At 36.5% G+C, this 23756-nt stretch overlaps 1 protein-coding gene across 11 annotated transcripts in view; it reads right to left on the minus strand.

The window, feature by feature from the left end:
- Positions 1-23756, minus strand: part of stxbp5l (syntaxin binding protein 5L) — a 236133-nt gene that overhangs the window by 9677 nt on the left and 202700 nt on the right. For 3 of the 11 annotated variants that reach the window (XM_056465368.1, XM_056465367.1, XM_056465364.1), the window contains 4 exons: positions 15842-16024; positions 7013-7111; positions 3275-3514; positions 466-829 (listed from right to left, as the gene is read on the minus strand). In XM_056465368.1, the coding sequence (XP_056321343.1) occupies positions 466-829; positions 3275-3514; positions 7013-7111; positions 15842-16024 (886 nt within the window). Of the gene's footprint in view, positions 1-465; positions 830-3274; positions 3515-7012; positions 7112-15841; positions 16025-21427; positions 21482-23756 lie in introns of all 11 variants that reach the window. The other 8 variants (XM_056465374.1, XM_056465373.1, XM_056465371.1 and 5 more) reach the window with 4 other exon arrangements.

The following is a 23756-nucleotide window of genomic DNA, read 5'->3' on the forward strand; positions in this document are numbered from 1 at the left end:
AAGAGACTTCGTAATGCATACAGTAATAGTCATGCATAATAATAATACAAATGTATTTAAAATTTTATTTGATAAAGTCATGTTGGACCAACTCAATTGTCTTTAATTGTGTAAACAGTTTTTTTAAAGTTGGTGCTAAACAAATTTATTGGATGGAAATCCTGCCCTTAATTAAACTGAGTTTATCCAATGAGTTCTTTATTTTTGAGTGTTTATATTTGTGATAATTAGCGCTTTTCATGAAGCAGATGCAGAGTTCTCCAATGTGTATATAGTTTGTGACATACATCCAACACTTCTACACATTGAATTCTCAATGGTTGCTTTACATGTCAAATAAATGACCTGGTTCTTGACCAATAAAAGTTGCTGAAGGCTATGTTCTGAAGGCTTTGTGAGACTACCCTGAACTCTACCAGCTACTCCACAGTTTTCAAATTTAAAACAAAAACAGTTAAAACTAACCTCAAAATCATGATGTGTCCATTGGCGCAGAAGCAGGCCAGACATACGCTGTTTGAAACTGACACCACGTCGGCCCGCAGCACGAAGGACGACTCTGTAATGTTGTGTACATATAGACAGGCCTGTGAGGGCATGAAGAAGACCTTGGCCTGCCTCTCTGAACACACCACCGCTAAGTGACCATCTCCACAGGCCTCTTGAGAAGAAGACGGTGAGAAGTTGACCAGTTTCCTCTTGCGAGGTCGATCTGGGTCATCTGGTGCATGCTGGTCCCGCCACACCTCATAGGGACTGTTGATAAGAGCACCCCCACAGTCCAAGAAACCAAACCTCAGAACAGAGCCCTTCAACATTAACACTGTGCCTAAGACAGAGAGAGAAAACAAACAAAAAAGTGATAGCGTACATTGCAACTCGTCTTTTTCAGCTGTGTTGATTCCAAAAGTTTTTTCTTTTTCATTCATTTTTACCATTCCTCTCAGAAATAAATGTACAACAGCTGTCACATGGGTGGGGGTGTTATCTTTTCAAATAGTATGCTTTTGTACTATTTAGAAACTAATACTGTATATACCCTTTAGGTATTAATATATACAATTGAAGTCAGAATTATTAGCCTCTCTTTGAATTTTTTTTCTTTTTTAAATATTTCCCAAATTATGTTTAATAGAGCAAGGAAATTTTTACAGTATGTCTGATAATATTTTTTCTTCTGGAGAAACTTTTAAGGACAAAACATTTTAAGGACAAAATTATTAGCCCCTTTAAGCTATATTTTTTTCGAAAGTCTACAGAAACAAACCATCATTATACAATAACTTGCCTAATTACCCTAACCTGCCTAGTTAACCTAATTAACCTAGTTAAGCTGTATACTAGTATCTTGAAAAATATCTAGTAAAATATTATTTACTGTCATCATGGCAAAGATAAAACAAATCAGTTATTAGAAATGAGTTATTAAAATTATTATGTTTAGAAATGTGTTGGGAAAAAATAAACAGGGCGGCTAATAATTCAACTCTATTCAACTTCAACTGTACCTCTAAGGTACCTTTAGGCATCCAATATTGACTAATAAGTTTGAAACATATATTTTGGAGGAGGTAGCACCAGTACCACCACAGTGACAGATTGTGTACATTTATTTCTGAGAGTGTATAGATTTAAAATAATTCTTGTTCAATCATAAAGCTAAAAAAAAGCACAAAAAAAATCAGACCTAGGTACAAGACTTAAGAGATAGTTCACCTAAAATAAAAATGTACTCATCATTTTCTCATCATTCACTTGTTCCAATCCTGTTTTAGTTGCTTTTTTCTATTGAGCACAAAAGATGTTTTGAAGAAAGCTGAAGACCTGTAACCATAGACTTCCAAAAACACATACAATGGTTACAGGTCTTCAGCTTTCTTTAAAATATCATCTTTTGTATTCAACAAAAGAAAAAGAAAACTCAAACAGGTTCAGAACAAGTAAAGGGACAGTAAATAATGACAAAACTCTAATCCAGTTTTGGGTGAACTATCGTTTAAAGGTCACCTATTTTTTACCTCTTTTACAAGATGTAAGATAAGACTTAGGTGTCTCCAGAATGAGTCTGTAAAGTTTCAGCTCAAAATACCCATCCTATAATGTATTATATAATGTACAATCTGCCCATTTTGGTATCTGAGGGCTATGTAGCTGTTTTTGCAGCCTGTGGCTTTAAATCCAAATGAGCTGCCTCTCCCCGCCCACCGCTTCAATGAGATGTGTCTGCTTCTTATGCATTACATCAGATAAACAGCCGTCAGTAATAGTGACAGACACGGATTAAGCTAAAATATGGTCACTATAGTCAGAAATACCAAGTAAGTTTATTTGTGTACTTGTGGTTCAGTCTATTCAAGCCTTTCTGAAATGATAAGTCACACACAAATGCCGTTTGCAGTACACACACAGACACACATAAATGCGCGTTTACTGACACCATGCGGCCATGGTGATTATCAGTTAAGAATTATATTGTGATCACAGAGAGTTGTAACGTGTTTTAATCCTTTGCGAAAAAAGTTATGTGGACATGTGTAGACATGTTAATATAGGAACATGGCGCCTGTCAATTAATTCGGTGGGTGGGGAAAACCACACTCCTACATCACGTTGCAGTGGGCCTCAAAATCACTGGGATTTGAATCCTATTTTAACATCAGTAAACTTTTAAAAAAGAGACTTTTTGTGTTTATATCACTATCAGTATGACAGTGGACACACTATAACTACACACAGTTCAATCCAAATAGCTTACAAAAGTTGATTTTCATCATAGGTGCCCTTTAAGCAGTTCAATTAAGGGAACTATAATCACAGGACACACTGTAAATGACAAATCAAAATAAAAACGGTGGCGGTGAAACTATCCATTTACAGCTGTTGATCATAGCTATAAAAGCTATTTAGTTTATGTTCATTGCTAAGTACCAAAACATAGAAGTAAGAATTTTGAAAATGAAGGTGTTCTCGGAAGCAGGCAGAGATAAATAATGCTGTAAGCTTTGCAAGTGCACTTACTGTACATTGTCATGTGTTGTCAAATTGTAAGTGCACATGTGACGCTCATGTGGGTATTCTATAAGGTTTTCTGCTGTTTTTTTAGCAAGCAGGTGGCTTCATCCTATCAATTAACCTCTTAAGGGCTAACAACAGATCTGGCTTTAAAGCCACTAATGACTATATATTCTCTAAGAGAAAATGAATGTGTATTTTACTTCTGAATGTTGAATTCAGGTGCGTTCAAAATTTAGAGAAGGAATAAATCGCAAGATACCAGTAGGGGCCACGGTAACGGGGTCTTCCTGACGTTCCTGCTCGTCTGTAGGGATGGACATTGGTATGATGAGCACCAGGCCCAGACTCGTGCCCACCCACAGGCATGGTGTAGGCAGGGAGTCAGACTTGCGCCCATATGACTCTGCAAACTGCAGTGTTGTTACAGCCTCTTTAGTCTCTCTGTCTATGCTGGAAACGCTAGAGCTCCGGGAACGGCTGAAAGAGTTTTCTCGACTCTCTGAGAAAAGGGAAGAGAGAGAAAGAGGGTGGGGAGATGAGAAATGTCAGGAAAGATGGAAGACAAAAGACAGAAAGGTGAATAGGTGGAAGAGGATAAACAACAACAGAGAGATATATGAGAACATGAATAGATAGAATCCTTAAGCTGTTAAAAAGAGGAACAAGTGAAAGTGGAGTCACACCATATGTGTTTAAATCATCCACCAGAATCAGATTGTCCTTGAAATAGATCATTCATAATTCAACATATAATATACGTAGAAGACAGGGTGGCACATATAGTACATATCTATTCAGTAACACATCTTAAGATCTCCTGTTCGCATGATCAGACATGTCACAGATTTCACTCACATACACAGAGGACACACAGAGCACACTCTCACTATTTGAAACCCATTCAGCTTCTTTACCATCCTTTTGACCTTGAATTGCTTCCAGGTTCACATCCACTGCATAATCATTCAGCCAGGCCCAGACATATAAACGCTCTGGACTTGCCTGACTTACACTTAACTCAATTATTTAAACTCTCTTTCTCTATTTCAAACTCAAAGATGACATTGGAAAAGAAACTTTTATATATAATTTATATTTGCAATATGATGTGTATTACGATATTATAAATTGTCACATCTTATGTGACATTCTTTGTCTTGACTGATGTGTTATGTAATGCATAACAATAAAAGAGAAGAATCTTCTATTAGAATTTGAGTAATGTTTTCCATTGGGGATCTTGTTTATCCTGCAGAACAAAACTGTATTGTGTTCACATAACATAAACCCATTACAACGAAATGCTGACAGACATTTGTCAATGTCAGAACATGAGCTTGTGTGTGTGTAGTGATGGAAGGAAAGTCATTTGTGAACATGTTTGTAAGCTGTATTATAAACAGCAAAAACAACGTGGCTGCAACTGATTATGACACATTTTTAACATTTATCATATGTCGCAACAGGCCTCTGGAACACATTATTAGGCTACTAAACCTCTCCTCTTCCATTCTCTTAAATGACAGCATTTAACACAAATATGTGAGTAAATTTACATGGAACTTGTACTCGGTAACACTATATGATAAATTAATATCATAAATGTTCAATGTAAATAAATAAATGACTTATGTTCCTTTTTGTTGTTGTGTACAGAATGAATACTGTACATAATGTGGTGTGATGTTTTATATCCAAGAATATTATTAAAACTCACAAATCATGGCTCAATAGATCTTTAATGGTTTCAAAAAACATGCTTTAGAGTAGTAATAATAAAAATATTTATGATATATGTAAAAATATATAGAATTTGGGTTAACACAATATAGTTTCAATAAAATAGATCACCTTACTACTGTATGTTCTGCATGTACTAAGGGTGTGTTCACACACGGTAGGTTTTGTTTCCTTATACTCAGGTGTGATTACTTTAATAGTCAGGTTTATTTAAAACAAAAAAAAACGTGAATGCAAATGTGTGAACTTTTTTTTCACAACAAACAACTGGGTAGAGTTCTCTAAAAGCTGCTTTGAATCTTACATACATACTATTTAGACAAAAAGAAATTACTATCAAATCCACACTCATACAACCACATTTAACTCACATACAAACACATTTGAGCGCACAGAATGTTTCTATGTTTCCAGTAAATTCTATCTCAGAAATGCATTATGAAGCCTTTTTAATCTTTAGTTTAAGTGCTAAAAATAAACACTTGCTAAGCAAACCTTGGCTAAAGTTCCATTCACACAAATGACGCTAACTATAACCATAACTATAATTGTGTCAAAATAAGAAAATAACAATATTTAAATTTTTTAGTGTATGCTTTTCTTTTTGCTTTACCCTTTGTGGCCAGCTTATGCTGTACTGTCTAGCAGACCTGACCAGTGAATCCAGCTTGTGTAATATATCTAATCAAACCATGAATTAAGCAATTAGTAGCTATGTTTCCATTCACCTATTTTTATGCGCATTTTGGATATGCGCAGAAAAAAAAAAAACGGTTGATGGAAACGCCAAATTGCACATACATTTTGAAAATGCACATTAAAAAAATTCTGCGCATAACTGAGTAGGATAAACTTTTTATCTTATAAGAAAAGATGCGCAAAAACTACGATGGAAACACTTTTATTGAACAAATTTCAGTATGCGCATTAAAAAGGTCATGTGATTTTGCTTTTGATAAGAGATCATGTGATGATAAAAATGTGTGCGAATGGACAAACTAGCAGGCTGAGCACATTGTAAAACATCTAAAATGTTGTTTTGGTCATTCTAAAACGCCTTAACCATCTCAATATTAATGTTATTTATAATTAATAACTTCCAGAACTGTCAAGAGCATCTGCGCTTTGAGTCTCATGGCTTCAAATGCCATCTCATTTATTAAATAAGAAAAATATAAAGTTTTTTTATTTTTGATATTTGCCGGCAGTTTATCAGGGAGTGACGATTTAGTTTTCTTTGACTCGTTGGATGGAAACGCTGCTTTATTCTCATGTCTTATATGCAATATTCCTGTTCTGTGAATACATTTAATTAGCATTTTTTAGATGGAAACATAGCTACAGTCAGTATAGTAGAACAAAAACAACACAAATTATTTTTTCCCAAGCATTTTCAAAAAAAAAAAAAGAATGCCAATCGGTACTTCTCCGTAATGTTATTTTCTGGAGCTTTAAATTGCACAAGCCCTTTTTATATTTCAATGGATTTTGATTGGCTGTCAGTGCTTTATCATTTATTAGATGTGTTTATTAGAAGGTGATTCCATCTATAAAGTTTCTCTACATTTTTATGGTTATAGGTGTGGTCTGAACTCTGCAGTTTTACATTTGAAATGATATTTCAAACTCAAAATGTTTTTAATTATCTTTATAGTTGGTGTGTGAACTGACTTTGAACTGTTTTAATTTCGTACAAAACAAAAAATAAATAAATCATAAGTGTGAACACACCCTAAAACAATCTCTCATTTCAAATTACTAGCATCACAGAAATTTGTTTCAAGAGCGACTTCACAACATTCACCTCTACACTGAAGACAACATAAAAGACTGATAATACTTATACATCTGCAGAATAATAAGACGTCCTCAGACAATGACATACAGAAACTGTTTCCCTGATACAGGTTAAGCCTCGCCTTGGACTGAACAGCACGGTTTGATGTTTGTTGCACGGAGTCCAGGACTAGATTTAATCTGTGTCTTAGAGATGTCACAATGCGTGGGATGGACAGAAGACTACAAGGCGACAACATTGCAGATCATTCAACAGAGGCTGGTGTGAAACACAAAGCAGACATCATTATAATGTTCAGCTGCTAACAGCTACAGTAAGTTCCAACCTGAAGATGAAAAGCAAAGTGGAGACTCATTGAACAGGATTCTGACCAAGCAAATGAGCCACAGAACGGGACGGAGCGAGACGAGACGCTACAGGGTGAGAGGTCCTAGTGACCCTCAAAAAGCCCCTCCTTACCTCTCTCGCTCCAGGAGTAGTTGGTGATGTGATGCTCATCGTGAGAGTACATACTGACTCCGTGTAACTGCTGCAGCATGGCCCGTCTGGACGGATAACCTAGCCATCGAACGCACAAACGCACGACACGCCAACGGCCACAATCACACACAGGTAAATACAACAATACACGACACATAAATAGACACAAATGTACGACAGAGACCAAAACACATAAACACGACCAGAACATCACAGCATTCAGAGAGTGACAGAGACAGAGAGAAAGAGATAACAGATAAACCAATATTCAAGAAAGAAAGACAAAAAGAAAGATCGATTTACAGTTTCTCCCGAAATCCTGCCCAAAATGCTTCTGTATATTCAAACGTCAGCACAAGGAAATCCTTTCCTGGCTGGGGGGATTGTGTCAAGGTTAGAATACCTAAAGCTTTGTGTTTGTGAAGACAATAATTAAAAGGACAGTTCACTCAAAATATGAATATTATGTCATCGTTTACTCACCTCCATGCTGTTCTAAACCTTTATGACAGGATTCAGAATACTTGTATTAGTGATAGAATTAGAGAATTCCTGGTCTGGGGCTTTAAATGCTGTTTTTCAAAATTCCATTAAAATCAACAGAAATTAAAAATAATTCAGATTTTACACTTTTAAATATCGAATTCCCCCCACACCTGCTTGTTAAGTTACGGTTTACAGACTAATTTTGAGAGGAGCACATGATATGATTGATTGCGGCTGGTCCCTTATCCATAATAAGTAATAATCCAATCAGATTGATCCAAACCTACAATAAATAGACTAATTTCACACTACTGCTTTATCTTCGTTTTGGACGAATCCCCCCCTTCCACCCCAACTCCTCCTTTTCCTCCTTTACAAGGGGGAGTTGATCTCGGACAATGCTAATTGACCAAGCAGAAGCCCTGGGCTCAATAATTTTCAAGCTCAGGGTCCTCTCCCATGACAGAATGTCAAACATGCTATTATTTTCAAGCAATATCTAAGTGTGAACTTTTGAATACAAGTTTTGGCAAATCATTAATGGTTAATTAACTGCTCTACTTGTCTTCTTGTCTGATTTTTTTTTTTTATTCTTTTGTCATGAGACATCTGTATTATCTGGAAACTTTTTTTCTAGTTTAGTCATTCTCGAGATGACGCGGTGACGCAGTAGTTAGTGCTGTCACCTCACAGCAAGAAGGTCGCTAGTTCGAGCCTCGGCTGGGTCAGTTGACATTTCTGAGTGGAGTTTGCATGTTCTCCCTGCGTTCGCGTGGGTTTCCTCTGGGTGCTCCGGTTACCCCCACAAGTCCAAAGATATGCGGTATAGGTGAATTGCGTAAGCTAAAATTGTCCGTTGTGTATGTATGTGAATGAGTGTGTATGGGTTTTTTCCAGTGATGGGTTGCAGCTGAAAGGTCATCCGCTGGCTAAAACATATGCCTGATAAGTTGGCGGTTTATTAATATGATTAATAAAGGGGCTAAGCTGAAAATAAAATAAATGAATGAGTCATATTCTGGATGTTCCGAGACTTCACCACCCATTGGGGTGATGGGGAGGAAGAGAAAGATAGCTGTTCACAGGATGGGGGAGGCAGCAGAGAGAGCTTCTTGCTGGATATGGAGCAGGAGAGAGGAGCTTAGCTGGAAGCCAGGGGAGTTGACGGGCAGTAATTTGGCCACCAGTGTTGAGGGTATTGCGGTTTAGGCTTGAAACACCCAATAATCATTGGATACCGCCTGATGACATCAACTCTTCCTGGCTAAGGCAACATTCACCAAAAGTGAATGAAGGGGAAGCATCTTTGGATGTAATTGTAATTATAATCAAACATACCTGATTCAGATCAACAGGCTTATCAGTTATAACTCATGTTAACCCCTGGCATTAACACGCTGATATTGTCAATCCAAAAACAGCCACAAAAAAGTATCCTGATTGATTACTGATCAAATACTGAAACCTTTTGGGACATGTCATGCTAGCTAGCCAAACAGGTTTATCCATTTTTGTTATCTACATTTGGTTTAAGGGCGAAAGATTTAAAAAATTTAGTTACCCGGCCTTATAAATATGCTTGGCTATAGACCAGGCATGGGCAAACTCGATCCTGGAGGGCCGGTGTCCCTGCATAGTTTTGCACCAACCCTAATCAAACACACCTGCTTGTAGCTTTCTAGTGATCTTGAAGACACTAATTAGGGTGTTCAGGTGTGTTTGATTAGTGTTGGAGCAAAACTCAGCAGGGACACCGGCCCTCGAGGATCGAGTTTGCCCATGCCTGCCATAGACCAACCCATTACAAGAAAAAAGTGGTCAAATGTGGGGAAAAAAAGACAGACAGATTTAATAAAATTAAAAAAAAGATTGAAAATAGCAGTGTGCCTGGCTTCTTTGTATGTGCTCTGTGACCATCTTAATACTAGAAGTACTGTAAATAATACCAAAATGTAACTCATCCAGTCCTACATTAACTCAGCTGGCCTCTGTTTTCTCTGATTTTCTCTGATTTCACACCCTGGGAAGTGATTGGATCACATTTCAAACTTGCTTACTAACCTATCGAGTAAAGAACAATGGAGATGTTGCACAGTTGTGGTCACAAAAACAATGAATGAATCACTTTCTGTAGTATTATAGCATAATGTTTTTGAATACTTCACAATTGATGACACCTTTTGTGGTAATTTTTAACATTTCTCTTCACTGTGTGTGCTATTTAAAAAAAGCAACATGAACATTCTTCAAAGCATTTCTGTTTATGGTCCACAGAAGCTACAAGGTCTTGGAACAACAATGAGGGTGAACAAATGGTGACAGAATTGGGTGAACTTTCCCTTTAACACAGACTAAGACACTGGACACACCGCATTCATTACCTAAACAATCTAACACAACGCCGACTGAACACAAAGCCACACATCCAATCACACAATCTCACACAGTGCGAATGGCTACACACAAAATCACATCTCAGTTTGTGGGAAGACACACGAATTGACCTTTTCTACTGACGGCACCTGTATCTGCGGGGACTGTGAACATAATTAGTCGTATCCATCCTGTTAGCCTGTTAGTGTGAATATTTCATGATAGAAAAGGGTGAGAGAACAGATCTGCTCGCTCGTTCTCTCTCACTGGGACTCTTTGGTTGAGGTCACTGACTGTCAATCACTGCGGGAGAGCCGAATGACACACCTGTTAGAAACATCACCAACGTCCTCTATCTGTGGAACAGGCAAACTTTCTGTGGAAATTAGTATACTCTGTCTGTGATTGTCTATTCTGTCCTCTGTGTTTTAGTTTATGTACATATATATGCTGCATATCCCTGTACATTTGTTAGGGTACCAGGATATTTAATTTCTGACAGAAGTACAAAGTGTTCAATGGTCTACCAAACCTGTCACTGTGGTACACTGCAAAACAAATGCTTTTCTTAGATTTTTTTGTCTTGTTTCTAGTCCAAATATCTAAAGATTCTTATATCAAGAAGGATTTTCTAGGCAAGCAAAACACGTTGTCTTGTTTTCAGAAATAATATGTCAATATGAGTTTTTCCTTAAAACAAGCTAAATAATCTGCCAATGGGGTAAGCAAAATAATCTTGTTTTTCCTTTTGACATAAGATTATTTTGCTTACCCCATTGGCAAATTATTTAGCTTGTTTTAAGGAAAAAACTCACTTCATTTTGGCATATTATTTCTGAATACAAGACGATATATTTTGCTTGTGTAGAAAAATCTTCTTGATTTAAGATTTTTTAGATATTTGGACTAGAAACAAGACAAAAAAATCTTTTTTTGCAAGGTAATACCTTTTCAAAAAGGTACCTAAAAGGACCATATTGGCACAATTACAATACATATTGGTATTATAAGTGTACATATTAGTAACTAAAAAGTACACACTGTTGTTTATGTATACATATTTTTTTAGCTGATAAGACATTGCTCAAAACTTTCAGTTTTGTCTGATAAAAAAGTGCCCTTCTGAATCAAATCAGCAGGATGCCCTTCTGGATCTTTCTCTTACTTCGAAGACACTACTAACTACGTTTACATGGACATCTGTAATCTAGTTATTTGCCTTAATAGACAATAGTATAATTAAGGTGTTTACCTGGAGTGCTTTCATGTTAGAATTTCCTGTATTTTTGGGTGACTTTAACTGCAGTTCGGCAGTCTCACCTTCACTCATGAACATTTCATTCATGCCCCCGTGACAATCTGGGGAATTAGATGCAAATAAGAAGTAAGGACTGGTGAGAGTGTTATGGAATTTAATAACACACGCCTAATGAAAAGAAAGAACTTCCGCATTTCGCGATGTATGTGTGTGCAGTCTTTTACAGACAGCTGCGTGTGTGAATCTTGTCGGAAAATATGGCGAAAAGTCCTACATGACGGTATTAGTTTGATTGCAGTGTTTACTTCAATAATGCCACTAACATATGCATACTTCACGTCTTAATTCCATTTCTGTTTAGTTCAGTTATGACTTTAATCGGAATAAGGTGATAAAAAAATGTAGGTTTATGTAGGCCTACAGTTCAAAATTCATGTTTAACTGAATAAACAGTTAATAATCACAAAGTACATCTTATTGAACATAATTTATTTATCACCAATTATCATAGTAGAACAGCTTCTCAAGCAGTTTGTGATACATTTTAGAAACAGGAGATGAGGCCCTGGTCTAATGCGCCACCTGGCTTGAGAAACCCGTTCTCAAAGACTAATATTTGGTCATTATTTGGGCAGCACACATATTCTGAATGCCTTCCAAGATTACAGTGAGTTCAATCTAGATTAAAAAATTTATCTATGCACACCTATAGTTCTTACACTAATCTTAACTTCAAAATCAAGGTATGTACTGCACTTTACATTCATGTTTTTTACAGTTACACCACAAACATGTACAGCCTTACCCAGCAAAAAATTTGTGTTTAATAGACATCTAATAGACATCTAAATGTAGACATCTTGGCTAAAACAAGGCTAAACTTGGGCTGTCAGTGAAAATCTAATAGACATCTAAGAATAGCCCAAAACTAGACTAGTTGTCAAGGAGACAGATTAGACAGACTTTATATGTGTAGTCATTCATTTCTGTTTATCTGATGACTAGTCTAGTTTTGGCCTATTCTTAGACGTCTATTAGATTTTCACTGACAGCGCAAGTTTAGCCTTGTTTTAGCCAAGTTTAGACATCTATTACACATAATTTAGACATCTTTTAAAAACAAAAAATGCTTACTGGGTAATGACTAGTCTATTCCTCTATAGTCAGCCTTGTTTTTATTTACATAAAAACTTATATATCATAAAAAATGAGTGTTTTTAACAAATCTTTTAAGCGAACTAATCATCTTTGACTCAAATCAAATCAAGTGTGGGGCTGAATGGCCAAATTTACACCAAAAGATTCTTATTCGCTCAGCACTTCCTCTATGATTTTGTACAGAAAGAGCCCTTAAAAATGAATCAGCGCATGAATCTTTTTGGTAAATGAGAAGTGACTCAGTAAATTTCAATGGGATAATGGGTTGTCAAGGGCTCACTGGAGTCACTCCCAGTGCATGGAAAGTCCATCCCCTGCCACTTATTCACTGACTTGATACATTTCTCTAACTCTCCATATTTTCCAGCAATTTGTTTACATCAAGTGTGTGTGTCTTTCCACCCTAAATGGCAGTTTATATGAAACTACGTATCCCAGCTTCCCGCAGCTCTCTCTTCCTGTAGCGTGTCTCATTAGCGACGGCCTGGCTCTCCTCGATGCTAATTGACCTTTAATTATCCCAGCGACCCCACTGCGGCACTGCATGCCTGTTACTGCACTGATAGGGACGCACGCCACGCATTGAGACCAAAGAAGCGGTAGGCAGTCCTCTAATGGACAATAACACTTTTCCAAGTGGAGAAAAAAAAAACTGAAACAAGTCTACAATCCAATGGGCATGAATTCATTTCAATATCATGACATTATTCAATTAAAAAAAAATCATCAAGCTGCGACTAGGAAGTTTCAGAGCTTGCAAAACTGTCAGAATGTCCAGGTAGGAAAGCGTTTTGACTAAATTTGAATCATTTTTCTCTAATCAAATACAGATTGTTAGGTCAAAAATGCAATTTCAGTGCACAACACATAATTCTGGGAAATATCCAGTCCTTGAGATGACCTCATGATCCTTGTGACACTATTCATATGCTGGCGTTCGACTGGTCGTCCTGGTTGGCAACCTTCACAAAAACAGGATTATGGACACAGATGACGGCACAGGAGGAGCTTCTGCCTATCGCTGCGATTGGATTAATAACTGACAAGAAGTTGGTGCCCAGCAAGCATATGATCTAAGTGAAGCATTTTCACTGTACAGATCACGCTAATATGGACAAGACATCTGCTATAGGGACATATACGACTGACAAGGACAAATTGACATGAGATGAACGTTTGTCTGTCTGTAAGCTCATGTTACCAGTTAAAAGGAGGGTCCACCCAAAAAGAATGACTGAAATATCTTTTTTTTTTGGTAAATTATCCCTTTAAAGAGGTGTTTAATAGTCATTCAATATTCTCAACCTTTTGTGCTGATTATTTGTTTTCATATGATATGATAAATCAGGGAATATTATTATATCCCACACTTTCACACACACCCATTTAACCATGATAGTAGTATGCTCAAAGCATCAAAACTCCATGTGTGTGTTTTGTAGCAGCATAGTAGCGTTGCTTGAATTGTAGCATTCTATTTGACACTAAGAAAGAAGGCTGAAGAAGAAAGAAACCCACAACCACGATCGTTGTGTAAACTCGAACCTTAGCTTGCACAGAGACTGCCTACATTAATTTTTTAATTCACATCTCCAACCCACCTGTCGAATCACTGTGCAGAGGTGGTAATTAAAAGCATTAAAAACAAAAAGTATAATTAGGCTCACAGCGGTGTCTGCCTCAGCCTCCATGTTTGAAGCACAAATACGGTCTCAAACATAAAAGGGACAGAGGATCCCCAAAGCTTAAAAAGCGGAGTCGTTTTTGTGAGTCACACTTTGAAAGGTTTGTGCCGTTTCTTTTCTTCATATTCTTTTTGTTTTACTTTTTAAATGACTTTTGAAAGGCTGGTTAATAAAATAATAAGCCCATTTCATCAGCATTTATCCAATTCCCATTCAATAGCGATTTCTGGATAAATGGGATTTACATTTGAAATGCACTGCACAAACCAATTATGAGATCACAAAAACATTTCATCAAATTTTCAGCAAAAGTGCAGAATGGTAATTGGTGCATAATATACTCTATTACCCCTTTTCCACCAACAAGCTCAACCTGGTCTCTTTTCCAAATAAATGGTCATTTCAAACCTCTATGAATTTCTCCTTTCCCTAAAACATAACAAGACATGTTAGGTAAAATTAGCATTCACTTTCATTTTATATAAAAAAGCAATAGCCCCTTTCACAGAGTGACACCAGTAAATATCCAGAAAATTTCTGGAAAGACTTTACCGGTATATTAAATAAACGCACTGTTCACACAGGCAAGGACGATCCGGAATTTTTCTGGAAAAGACCATTTACACATCCATTCCGAAATACCGGTAATTTCTGACATCATGAATCAGAAATGATCTTTAAACGGCTGCGCTTGTATTTGTAAATATAGAAGGGGTCGGGCTTTTGTTGATGGCTTCACTTTTATTTAAAGCTTTAGCGTTTATGCAGCTGCTTTGCCCCAGAGACATCCAAAGGCAGAAGCGAGAACCGCAGCTAAATGTTTACACATTTAACTACATTACAAATTCTGTCGATGGACTTCGCATGTCGAGATGTACATAATATGTGTGTGTGCTGGCGCTCACCAGAGCATGCGTCAAGCAACTGAAGCAGAGCTTGAAGTTAAACAAACATCAGTTTATCATAAGCATTTTATTGATCATTTTTTCCACAGTTGGCATTCAGAAGTAACATAGAAACATTATCTGACTAAAATCTAGCAGCTAAATGTGTCTGGAAAAATATTAAAGGCTTTTATTTCACAAACAGCGCAGATGTGAATGTGTCTGAATGTTCTGATTGGGTGAAGTAGGCGTCTTACGTCAGCACGTTCTAAACGTGAACGTGCTGTTTCTGGCAATTTTACTTCTGCGTTCACACAGAGCAGCATTCAGGCAAATTACCGATAATGTTACAACTTCTCTTTCCGGATAATTGCCAGAACGAATTTACCGGTATTTTCAAAAAGGACCTGTTCACACATGATCCCTTTTCGGAAAACTGCCGGTAATTTTCCAGAAAGGTCTGTATGTGTGAAAGGGGCTAATGTGAGTGAATGGTCACAAAGGGTCAATGATTTTGCAAAACATCTACATTTAATTTTCCCAGGAGAGTTCCAAATGGGTTTGGAACATGTGAAAAGAGTAGATGTGATGTGAATACTCTGATTTCCCTTTAAGACTTGTGAACATTTTATATTTTACTGCATTTTGCTGCTCATTGATATGGCTCAGGATGTTGCGAAGAGAGGTTTGCAAATCTGGTTGAGCACCAGCTCAATGGAAAAGGGGTAAGCTTCCTGTGCGGCATAGGGCTTTAATAATCATCAGTCTTTCCAACAAAGTGGAACAAAAACCATAACCAGGCAGTGAAATCAGAGCGTTAATAAAACAGTAAAACCCCATACCCTTCTCCTTGTATCCCTTGATGAGTGTTAAGCATGCAGTATGGGTAAGGGGCAGTGGAGGAATATGGGAGTAAAGGGTAAATGGATTAAAGGGATAAAGGAGCTGGAGAACAAGCACACACCTTCGGTGAGGGAGGACACAGGCAAAGAGACCTCCATGCATGCGGCGGACTGGGCCTTGCGGAAGGGCGGTCGGCCGGGCCCCCTGCGGGCGAGGCGTGGCCCTTCAGGGCCCCCCGGGACTCTGGCCCTCCCAGACGGACAGGGCTGGGAGGTGGGGCTAGTGCAATGTCCATTCACATGATCTGTAACAACGGGCATAGCATTAGCAAGAAACTCAAACGAGATTAGAAAGAGTGTGTGTGCAAGAGAGAGAGAGAAGTGAAGAGGGCAGTGGGATGAAAACTATGCAGCCGTAGAGGAGAGAGAGAGAACAGTAAAAGGAAGCGGTGACAGAAAAGCAGCTGTAATCAGCCCAAAATTATTTTGATATGAAAAGGAGAAATTGAAAACAAAGATAAGGAAGGGGGATGGTCGGAGGAAGCGATGCAAATGGAAGGACAAGAGAAATTGGAAAAGGGAAAGTAAAGAAAAGGAGGGAATTAAATTGTAAAAGGAGTAAAGAAATGGTAAACGGAAATAAAAGAATGGGGAAAAACCAAAGGTAAAGTAAAGGACAAGAGGAAATTATTATGTAAAAGGAAAATGTACTGTACAAAAAAGTTGTGAGAGGAAAGGAAAGGAAAGGAAAGCAAAGGAAAGGAAAGGAAAGGGAAAAAAATAGTTGCAGGTAATGGCAGTTGTTCAAGAAATTAAGCATTCAGAGAGGCTTTCTCATCCCTTCTCAGATCAAACACTTGAAAGGATGAAGGTGGAGGTGATTTTTAGAGAAAAACAGAAGCTTCCATCTGCAGTCTGTTTATGCAGAAAGTTGAGGGAGGTCTGCATGAGTATGCAGGAACAGACCTAGATCCAAACTCCCTGCATCGAAAACAGCTCATTTTTCAGCAATACACCTAGAGCAGTGTCTTACTAGCATATACCTCAGGAGATACTGTATCCTATAGCCAGAACCCCTCAGATGGAGACATCTCTTGTTTATTTATACCACAGTACTCGTGAGAGTTTGACTGACTCTTGACTATTTTGACATTCTAGCTGTGTATATTCTCTTCCTTTATTTGATATCTATCAATCAATTTTATGCCAACACAGCCATAGAAATCTAGACTTTCTGCTGTCATGTCATATCAGTGGGATCTCTACTCAGTCAGTTGTATAGATACTGCACTGTAGACTTGGCAACCAAAATTTTGACAGTGACTCATGGTGAAACAAAGCACTATTGAGAACACCATCTGTAAGACTACACGTTCTTACTTTTCAATAGCATTGAATTTTGGGTTTGTAATAACATTGCACTGAAACAAGAAATTCAAGCAGTACTTCATCCAATTAAAAATGTATCTTTCATTTCAGTTTAATATTATTTGGTTTATTTTTCAAGTAATCTATTTTAAATTCAAAACATACTTAAATATAAATGATTTAGATTAAGAGCTCAACTAAGAAATATTTGTTTTGACCAATGTAAAATTTTAAGGTTACTCACACAGGCCAGTGCATACGTATTAAACAGAAACTCAATGTGCTTTGTACTTACATCACTTAAAAATATTGTTTAAGACAAATGACTTATTTTTCATTGGCTCAAGTGATTAAATTCAGATGTGAAACCATTAACCTATTTTTTTTTTAATTGATGAATGAACATTTTATGGGAATTGTTGTTTTGATTAAAGCTATATCCTCTTGTTTAGAACAAAAAAAGAAATTAAATTAATTGACTTTCTTCAACAAGACAAATATGCTTTGTACCAGGTTATATAAAATTGCTCTCATGAAGATAGAAAATATTGTTTAAGGTAAAATATTTCTTTTTCATTGGGTCAAGTAATACACTTTAGATGTGAACCATCACCCTAATTTTCTTTTAATTGGATGAATGAAAGCTTTTTTTTCAGTGTAGGAAGTTAATACATTTCAGCAAGTATGCATGAAAGAATGCATATATTTTTTACATACATGCATTTTATTCCTGTTAATTTATTATCCTGCACAAATGTATCATTGTCTGCAAAAAAATGTGAATTATTAGGTAATATTAAGTAGTGTAGCTATTTTTAACAATTATAATTAGTATTGATCATTGTTGCGCAAAGTAACTTTTGAAAGTAATGCATTACAATATTGAGCTACTCTGAAAAAAAGTAACTAGTTGCGTTACTTAGTTACTTTTTATGGATAGTAATGCATTACATTAATTTTGAGTTACTTTTTCATACCTGCCTGAGGCTTGATCTCTCTCAGAAAAGCTCTGCATTTAACGACTGTATAACCTACACCTTACAACCTACACCTAAAAATTAATAAAAAAATTGAATAATGTTATCTTCTGAGAACTCAATTAACAAAAAGTTGAAAGCAATGTGTTTGCTACCTTTGTATTTTTGTCTTATTAGTTCTGTAAATCAAAACTTCAAAATAATGAGAATACTTCCATCACAGAAATGTAAGGCTCTGTCACCTTGGTTTTTGTCTGTTTCTGCGAGGAGCTCATTTTCTCACTGAGTGTGATTCAATGTGATTGCACTAATTTTAATTCAGCAAACTATTTTTTAAAAGTGTATTAATTAATCTAAGAAGTAACTCGTCTTACATTTTTAAATTTAAAAAAGTAACTCAAATATTATTACTTTTTTTAAAGTAATGCCTTAAGTCCCGGTCAGATCACATGAATTTATCAAGATTTTGGCACAATTTCCTTGACGTAGGGTGTCGTGCGAATTCGTAAATGACAAATGGGTGTTGTGACCCCAGATTGAATCCTTTCTTCTCGTTTAATGTGGCATAGTTCACGACAACTGATACCATGGCTATGATGCCGCACGACACCATCGCAGAAAGTCTAGCATGTTTTCTTTTTCTTCACGACGAGTTCCATCATGTGGGTGACACTGGGCAATAGGAGCACGTAATTTCTTGGTTATCTCAGCAGATACTGCTCACTCAGTTCTTCCGAGGTAATCTGGGAACATGTTCAGTGCTGCGAATACATTGTAAAACATTTCCTGCTTATTCAAATTTGTCATTAATACTGAAAACAGTTTAATAAAGGCTTCTCTGAAACAGTGAATATTTCGCTTTAATTTTATTTAGGCTAGATTATTTTTTTATTCAACAATCCAACCCAATCTCAAGGCAATTCATTTTTTGGTGCATATAATGAACTTGTTATGAAGCGCTTCCCCTCAAATGCTATTCGTAATTCTTGTTTATAAATAACTGACCAGCAAATGACACATTAAGATTAAGACAAAAATTATAGCAAACGAAATTTGTTAAAAAAAAAAAAAATTATATATTTGTTTGTGCTCCTCCACTACAATTGTGCGGGTGGATGATTTGTTTCACTCTGTGGAAAAAAAGGGTTTAATTAATGCTTCACTGTGATCGCTGTATCACAAACCAGTTATTTATATATAATCAGTTATATATTTCCTTATTTTTTAACATGTCAATATTTTAAAGATTATGTCTTGAGCATCTTATTTGCTGCTTATGATGTGCTTGTATTTTCTCCGCCTCACTCGTGGCTAGTTCAGGCCGAGGGAGTGTTTAATAAGCACCCATGGCAGGATAATATGTATTTAGATTTCAAAGAAAATATCTTTATCTTAAAAAGGAATCATAAGTTTGATCATAGCCATGTTGTAACGAATACCCTTAAATAATGTAGTTATTAGTTGTCAGCAAGCATCAGTGTTTATTGAGATTGAAATAAGATTTAAAAAATTGAAATTGAGATAAGGAATATCGCTATAGCAACACTTGTGACTGCTTTGGGAAATAACGCTCGTCGTAGACATCACGAGATGGCTGATCGTGAAGGAACATGTAGTCTGGGCCATTTGTTACCCGTGACAAGTCAAGATTTTTTCAAGAAAAAAAAATAATTGGCATAATTTGATATAGTGTCTTTAACCGACAGTAAAAATCATGTGATCTGACCGGGGCTTTACTTTACTCGTTACTTAGAAAAGTCATATTATTATGTAACTCACATAACTTGTAATGCATTACCCCCAATACTGGAAATGATCATGTAACCATGGAGTGTACATTTTAGAAGTGTATTTTAAAATGTAATAAAATAGATAATAAATGTATATATTCAGAATATATAAATGTTTCTCAAATTGAACAGTTTAACTGTATCCTAATATCCTGTAAGTAATAAATAGTGGTGTATTTCCTAAGCTATATTTTGTAGTAATTATTGTTACTTTATAAGCAAAATGTCTTCAATCTTCATGTTGAGTTTAATTCAGAATTTAGATTTTGTTAAAAATAGCATCAATTTAGGTCTCAAGGAAGAATCAGGATGAGAAAGCCTAAAAAAAATGGAGCCCAGTCCGCAGATATATTCACATCTGTTTTCCCTGGCCTGCACTAGGGTCGGTTTTTCTAAATGAAAACATCTTAATTATATAAAAAGAGTACAAAAATATTGTGTAGGCCCCAGTGCATTCAAGGGGAGACAGTTCTACAGCACAAAACTACACAAAGTGACCCAAACCTACCTGTGGACACACATACACACACACTAACTGCATTTCAGCCTCACACACACACATTACACTCACAAAAGCCTCCGAAATTGGCTTTCTAATAAGTATTGATTTTCATGTCTTTTTTTATGCTTCTTTGACCTGAACCATCAAACTATTTTCATTTTAAAAAATGACCCAGGACTCTTGTGCTTTCTAAGTTTTTCCAAGTGCAAATCAAAACCTTTGAGGATTAGAAACAAGTATAATCACTCATGGCCCAGACGCTCTATATTCCATTGTAATGCAGCACAGCTTGACCTGTTGAAGGAACACTTTCATTATTGAACATTAGGTCAAGTTTGGCACAAGAAATTGAAGAGGAAATTGTTCAGCCCTCAGCGAGAGGTGTGTTAGTCACAGCCTAGCATTAAAAAAAGCCAGACAAAGAGAAGAAGAAAAATGAAAAGAGAACAAAGAAAGATACTCAGCGAAAGAGACAGAGACAATTTGGAGGAGTTCCGTAAAAAAGCCAAAAGAATGGTCCAAGTCACGATGAGGCAAACTCACTTGCAAAGAATGATCTCATTACATTAGTGCATGTCATTCAGAGGTAGAGGATGGTCCAATCACAAATGAGCAGGCTTTCATTGAGTTAAAGAATGGTCCAATAGTGTTAAGAGCATGTTCTGAGGTATAGAATGACCCAATTATGATGGAGCAAGGCCGTTTAGACGTAAAGAATGAACCAGTCGCAGGAGAGCGAGATTTCAGGGTGATACTTTTCTCAACTTAGGAATGAGTATGTTGAACAAACCACCTTTGTAAACACTTGCAAAATGTACACTGAAAAGCGTAATTGTTTTGATAATTAAAAAAAGGCCACACGCAGAGATGTGAGGAAGGAAATTTTGAACTGTTTCATGAAATCAAATGAGAAGAAAGTGAAAGAATAACAAAAATGCATTAAAAATGAGCTGCAAAATGCAAGGACAAGGGGCTTCATCATGTCATTCTCAACAGGATGGAAACAGAGAAAGTTGATGAATCGAAGGCAAGATTAAAGAAAATGAACTGCTCGCTTTCGGCCTACCGTACCAAGATCAGTCTTAAGATCTGTGGGTAGACTTAACTTTCTGCCTGGTCCCTTGACTGAAACAAAACAAAATAGGACAGAAAGGAGCAATTAATCCATCTAAAAAAAAAGAAATGAAAACAAAAGGCAAAAGATGCAGAGGTCAAGAAATAAAGAGATTGGCTCAAATGAATATTGAACAAAAGAAAAACCTTTCGTGTAAATCATGCAGGTGTGCATGCTGACATGTGACGTTTCATTCAACAGTCATGCCCAATCGCATACTGCCACCAGACATATAGATCGTCTTTACACATGCATGCAGAATGCATATATACTACAAACACAAACTCATAAAATGATAAATCACTATCAATTTTTCCATTTTTTCCCCATGTTGATAAGGGAAAAACTCTAGAATTAATCAATAAATCATCAAATAGAGTGTAATAGGTAATATCCATAGTATTTTGTTGAATAGAAACCACAATAAAATGCACAGAACCCAATCACATGTGCATGCACACACATTAAAAACACACAAAGTTCAAATTAAAATGTAGAAATAAATAATAAAAGTTCAACATTTTGCAAGCATTTTGCACTGCAAAGGATACAGCATATACTGAGCTAATTGTCTGAGGAGTAATATATGGTAATATTACCGCTGGAGTGAAAAAAGTATGAGTGGATTCAAAATACTATTTCAACATGAGCTTCCATTGCTACGCAATTAAATAAAATCATCTAATAACCAACCATCTTATCCCAAAGAAAGTCTCACAAAGCCTCTAGTTTGTCATTAAAACCCACAAAATACTTCTCAACATGACACTCTCCTCTTAAGCATCATTTCAGTACAATGTTATTAAAGTAAGGTGTGATTTTAGTCATTTTCACCACACCGCTAATGCTTTTCCACTTATAGAGTCCAGGTAATGGTTTTATGAATGCAATTTGCTTTCCTGTGTTGACCAAGGAGGTCTATAATATGTGAAGTCTATCCATTAGCACTCCTATTCAACTTGGCACTTTTAAGAGTCCGATATGTGTTAAAAAACTTCAATTTCATTCTGATTCAAATTCATTCATTCGATTTCAAAGAAAGATGACTTTTAGAAACCAATGGTGTAGTTATACCATTTTCTCTAATAGTACCATATTAAGACGTTGACATTTACAACTGCTACAGGGAGCTGGAATGGGTTATATCAAAAATTATTCATGGGGATTGTTCACACTAGGAAATGTACATGCTTATGCCTAATATAGAACTTACTTTTTTAAACTAATTAAAAGTAGACAACAGTAAACACAGGTGTAAACAGGATTTAAAATGTTTTGTGATTGTCCACATTGAACACTTCCATGAGTAGTTGAAAACCCGTTCAGAACCGATTGCATTCTTTGACAAAAGATCATCTTCTTAGTTGAAGATCATCATCAAGTCTTCAAGTCTTGCAACTAATTGTTGAACCACACTTTTTAGATGGGTTTCAGAAATCATACGTTTGATCCAAACACATTAGCATTCAAGTTGTTGCTCTCCCTATTGTTTTCCATGATTTCATTTGGAGTTCATATGAAAATATCATTATTCACAATATTATATGGTAAGGTCAGAAAAGGCACCAACCACACACTCGCTCATAGACCCACATCTCACATAAATCAGGAAAAAGGTCAAAAATGGAAAAAATAGCTGAATTCAGTGTAAACATTCAAACATTAGTCTCCCTCGTCTGCTTGTGACCTGATCAACCAAATGAAATTTAATGGATTTTTAAAGTACTGGGATGTTTTGAACCTCAGACATCAGAAGCAAAAAAAAAAAAACACTATAAAAACCATTTAAAAACTCATATTAAAGAGGTACAGCTGTATCCTTCTTTCTCCCACTCTTCTTCTTGGAAAGTGGGGACGGATGCGATCTGAACACAACACAAATTGCTCCTGGAAATAGCAGTAATTAAAATTCCGGGATCAATAACCCATGCCTTAGATGTGGAATCTTTCCCATTAGCCCGTACGCTGATAAGATCAGTCTGCACACACATGTGCAGGTGTGCAAACATGAGAGAGATGGAGAGAAAGAGCAGACTAACTATGTTTTTATATGAGAGATGAGCACATTCAAGCCATTTTGCAAGCTATTTTCTCTGTGTATAAACCAATGCGGAGTATCAAATCCATCTTGGACATATCTAGTTATTGTTATCCGGTGGCACAGCCACAATGCCAAACATCACATCTGGCACCAACTGATTTCAACATCAGACCTCAAGTGGCCATTCTGTATTATTGTTTCTTTTCTTTCCTTTGTTCCTTCCTTCCACGGGCGCAATTTCAGGA

The sequence above is a fragment of the Danio aesculapii genome, chromosome 9 (assembly GCF_903798145.1).
Source record: "Danio aesculapii chromosome 9, fDanAes4.1, whole genome shotgun sequence".
Classification (NCBI taxonomy): domain Eukaryota; kingdom Metazoa; phylum Chordata; class Actinopteri; order Cypriniformes; family Danionidae; genus Danio; species Danio aesculapii.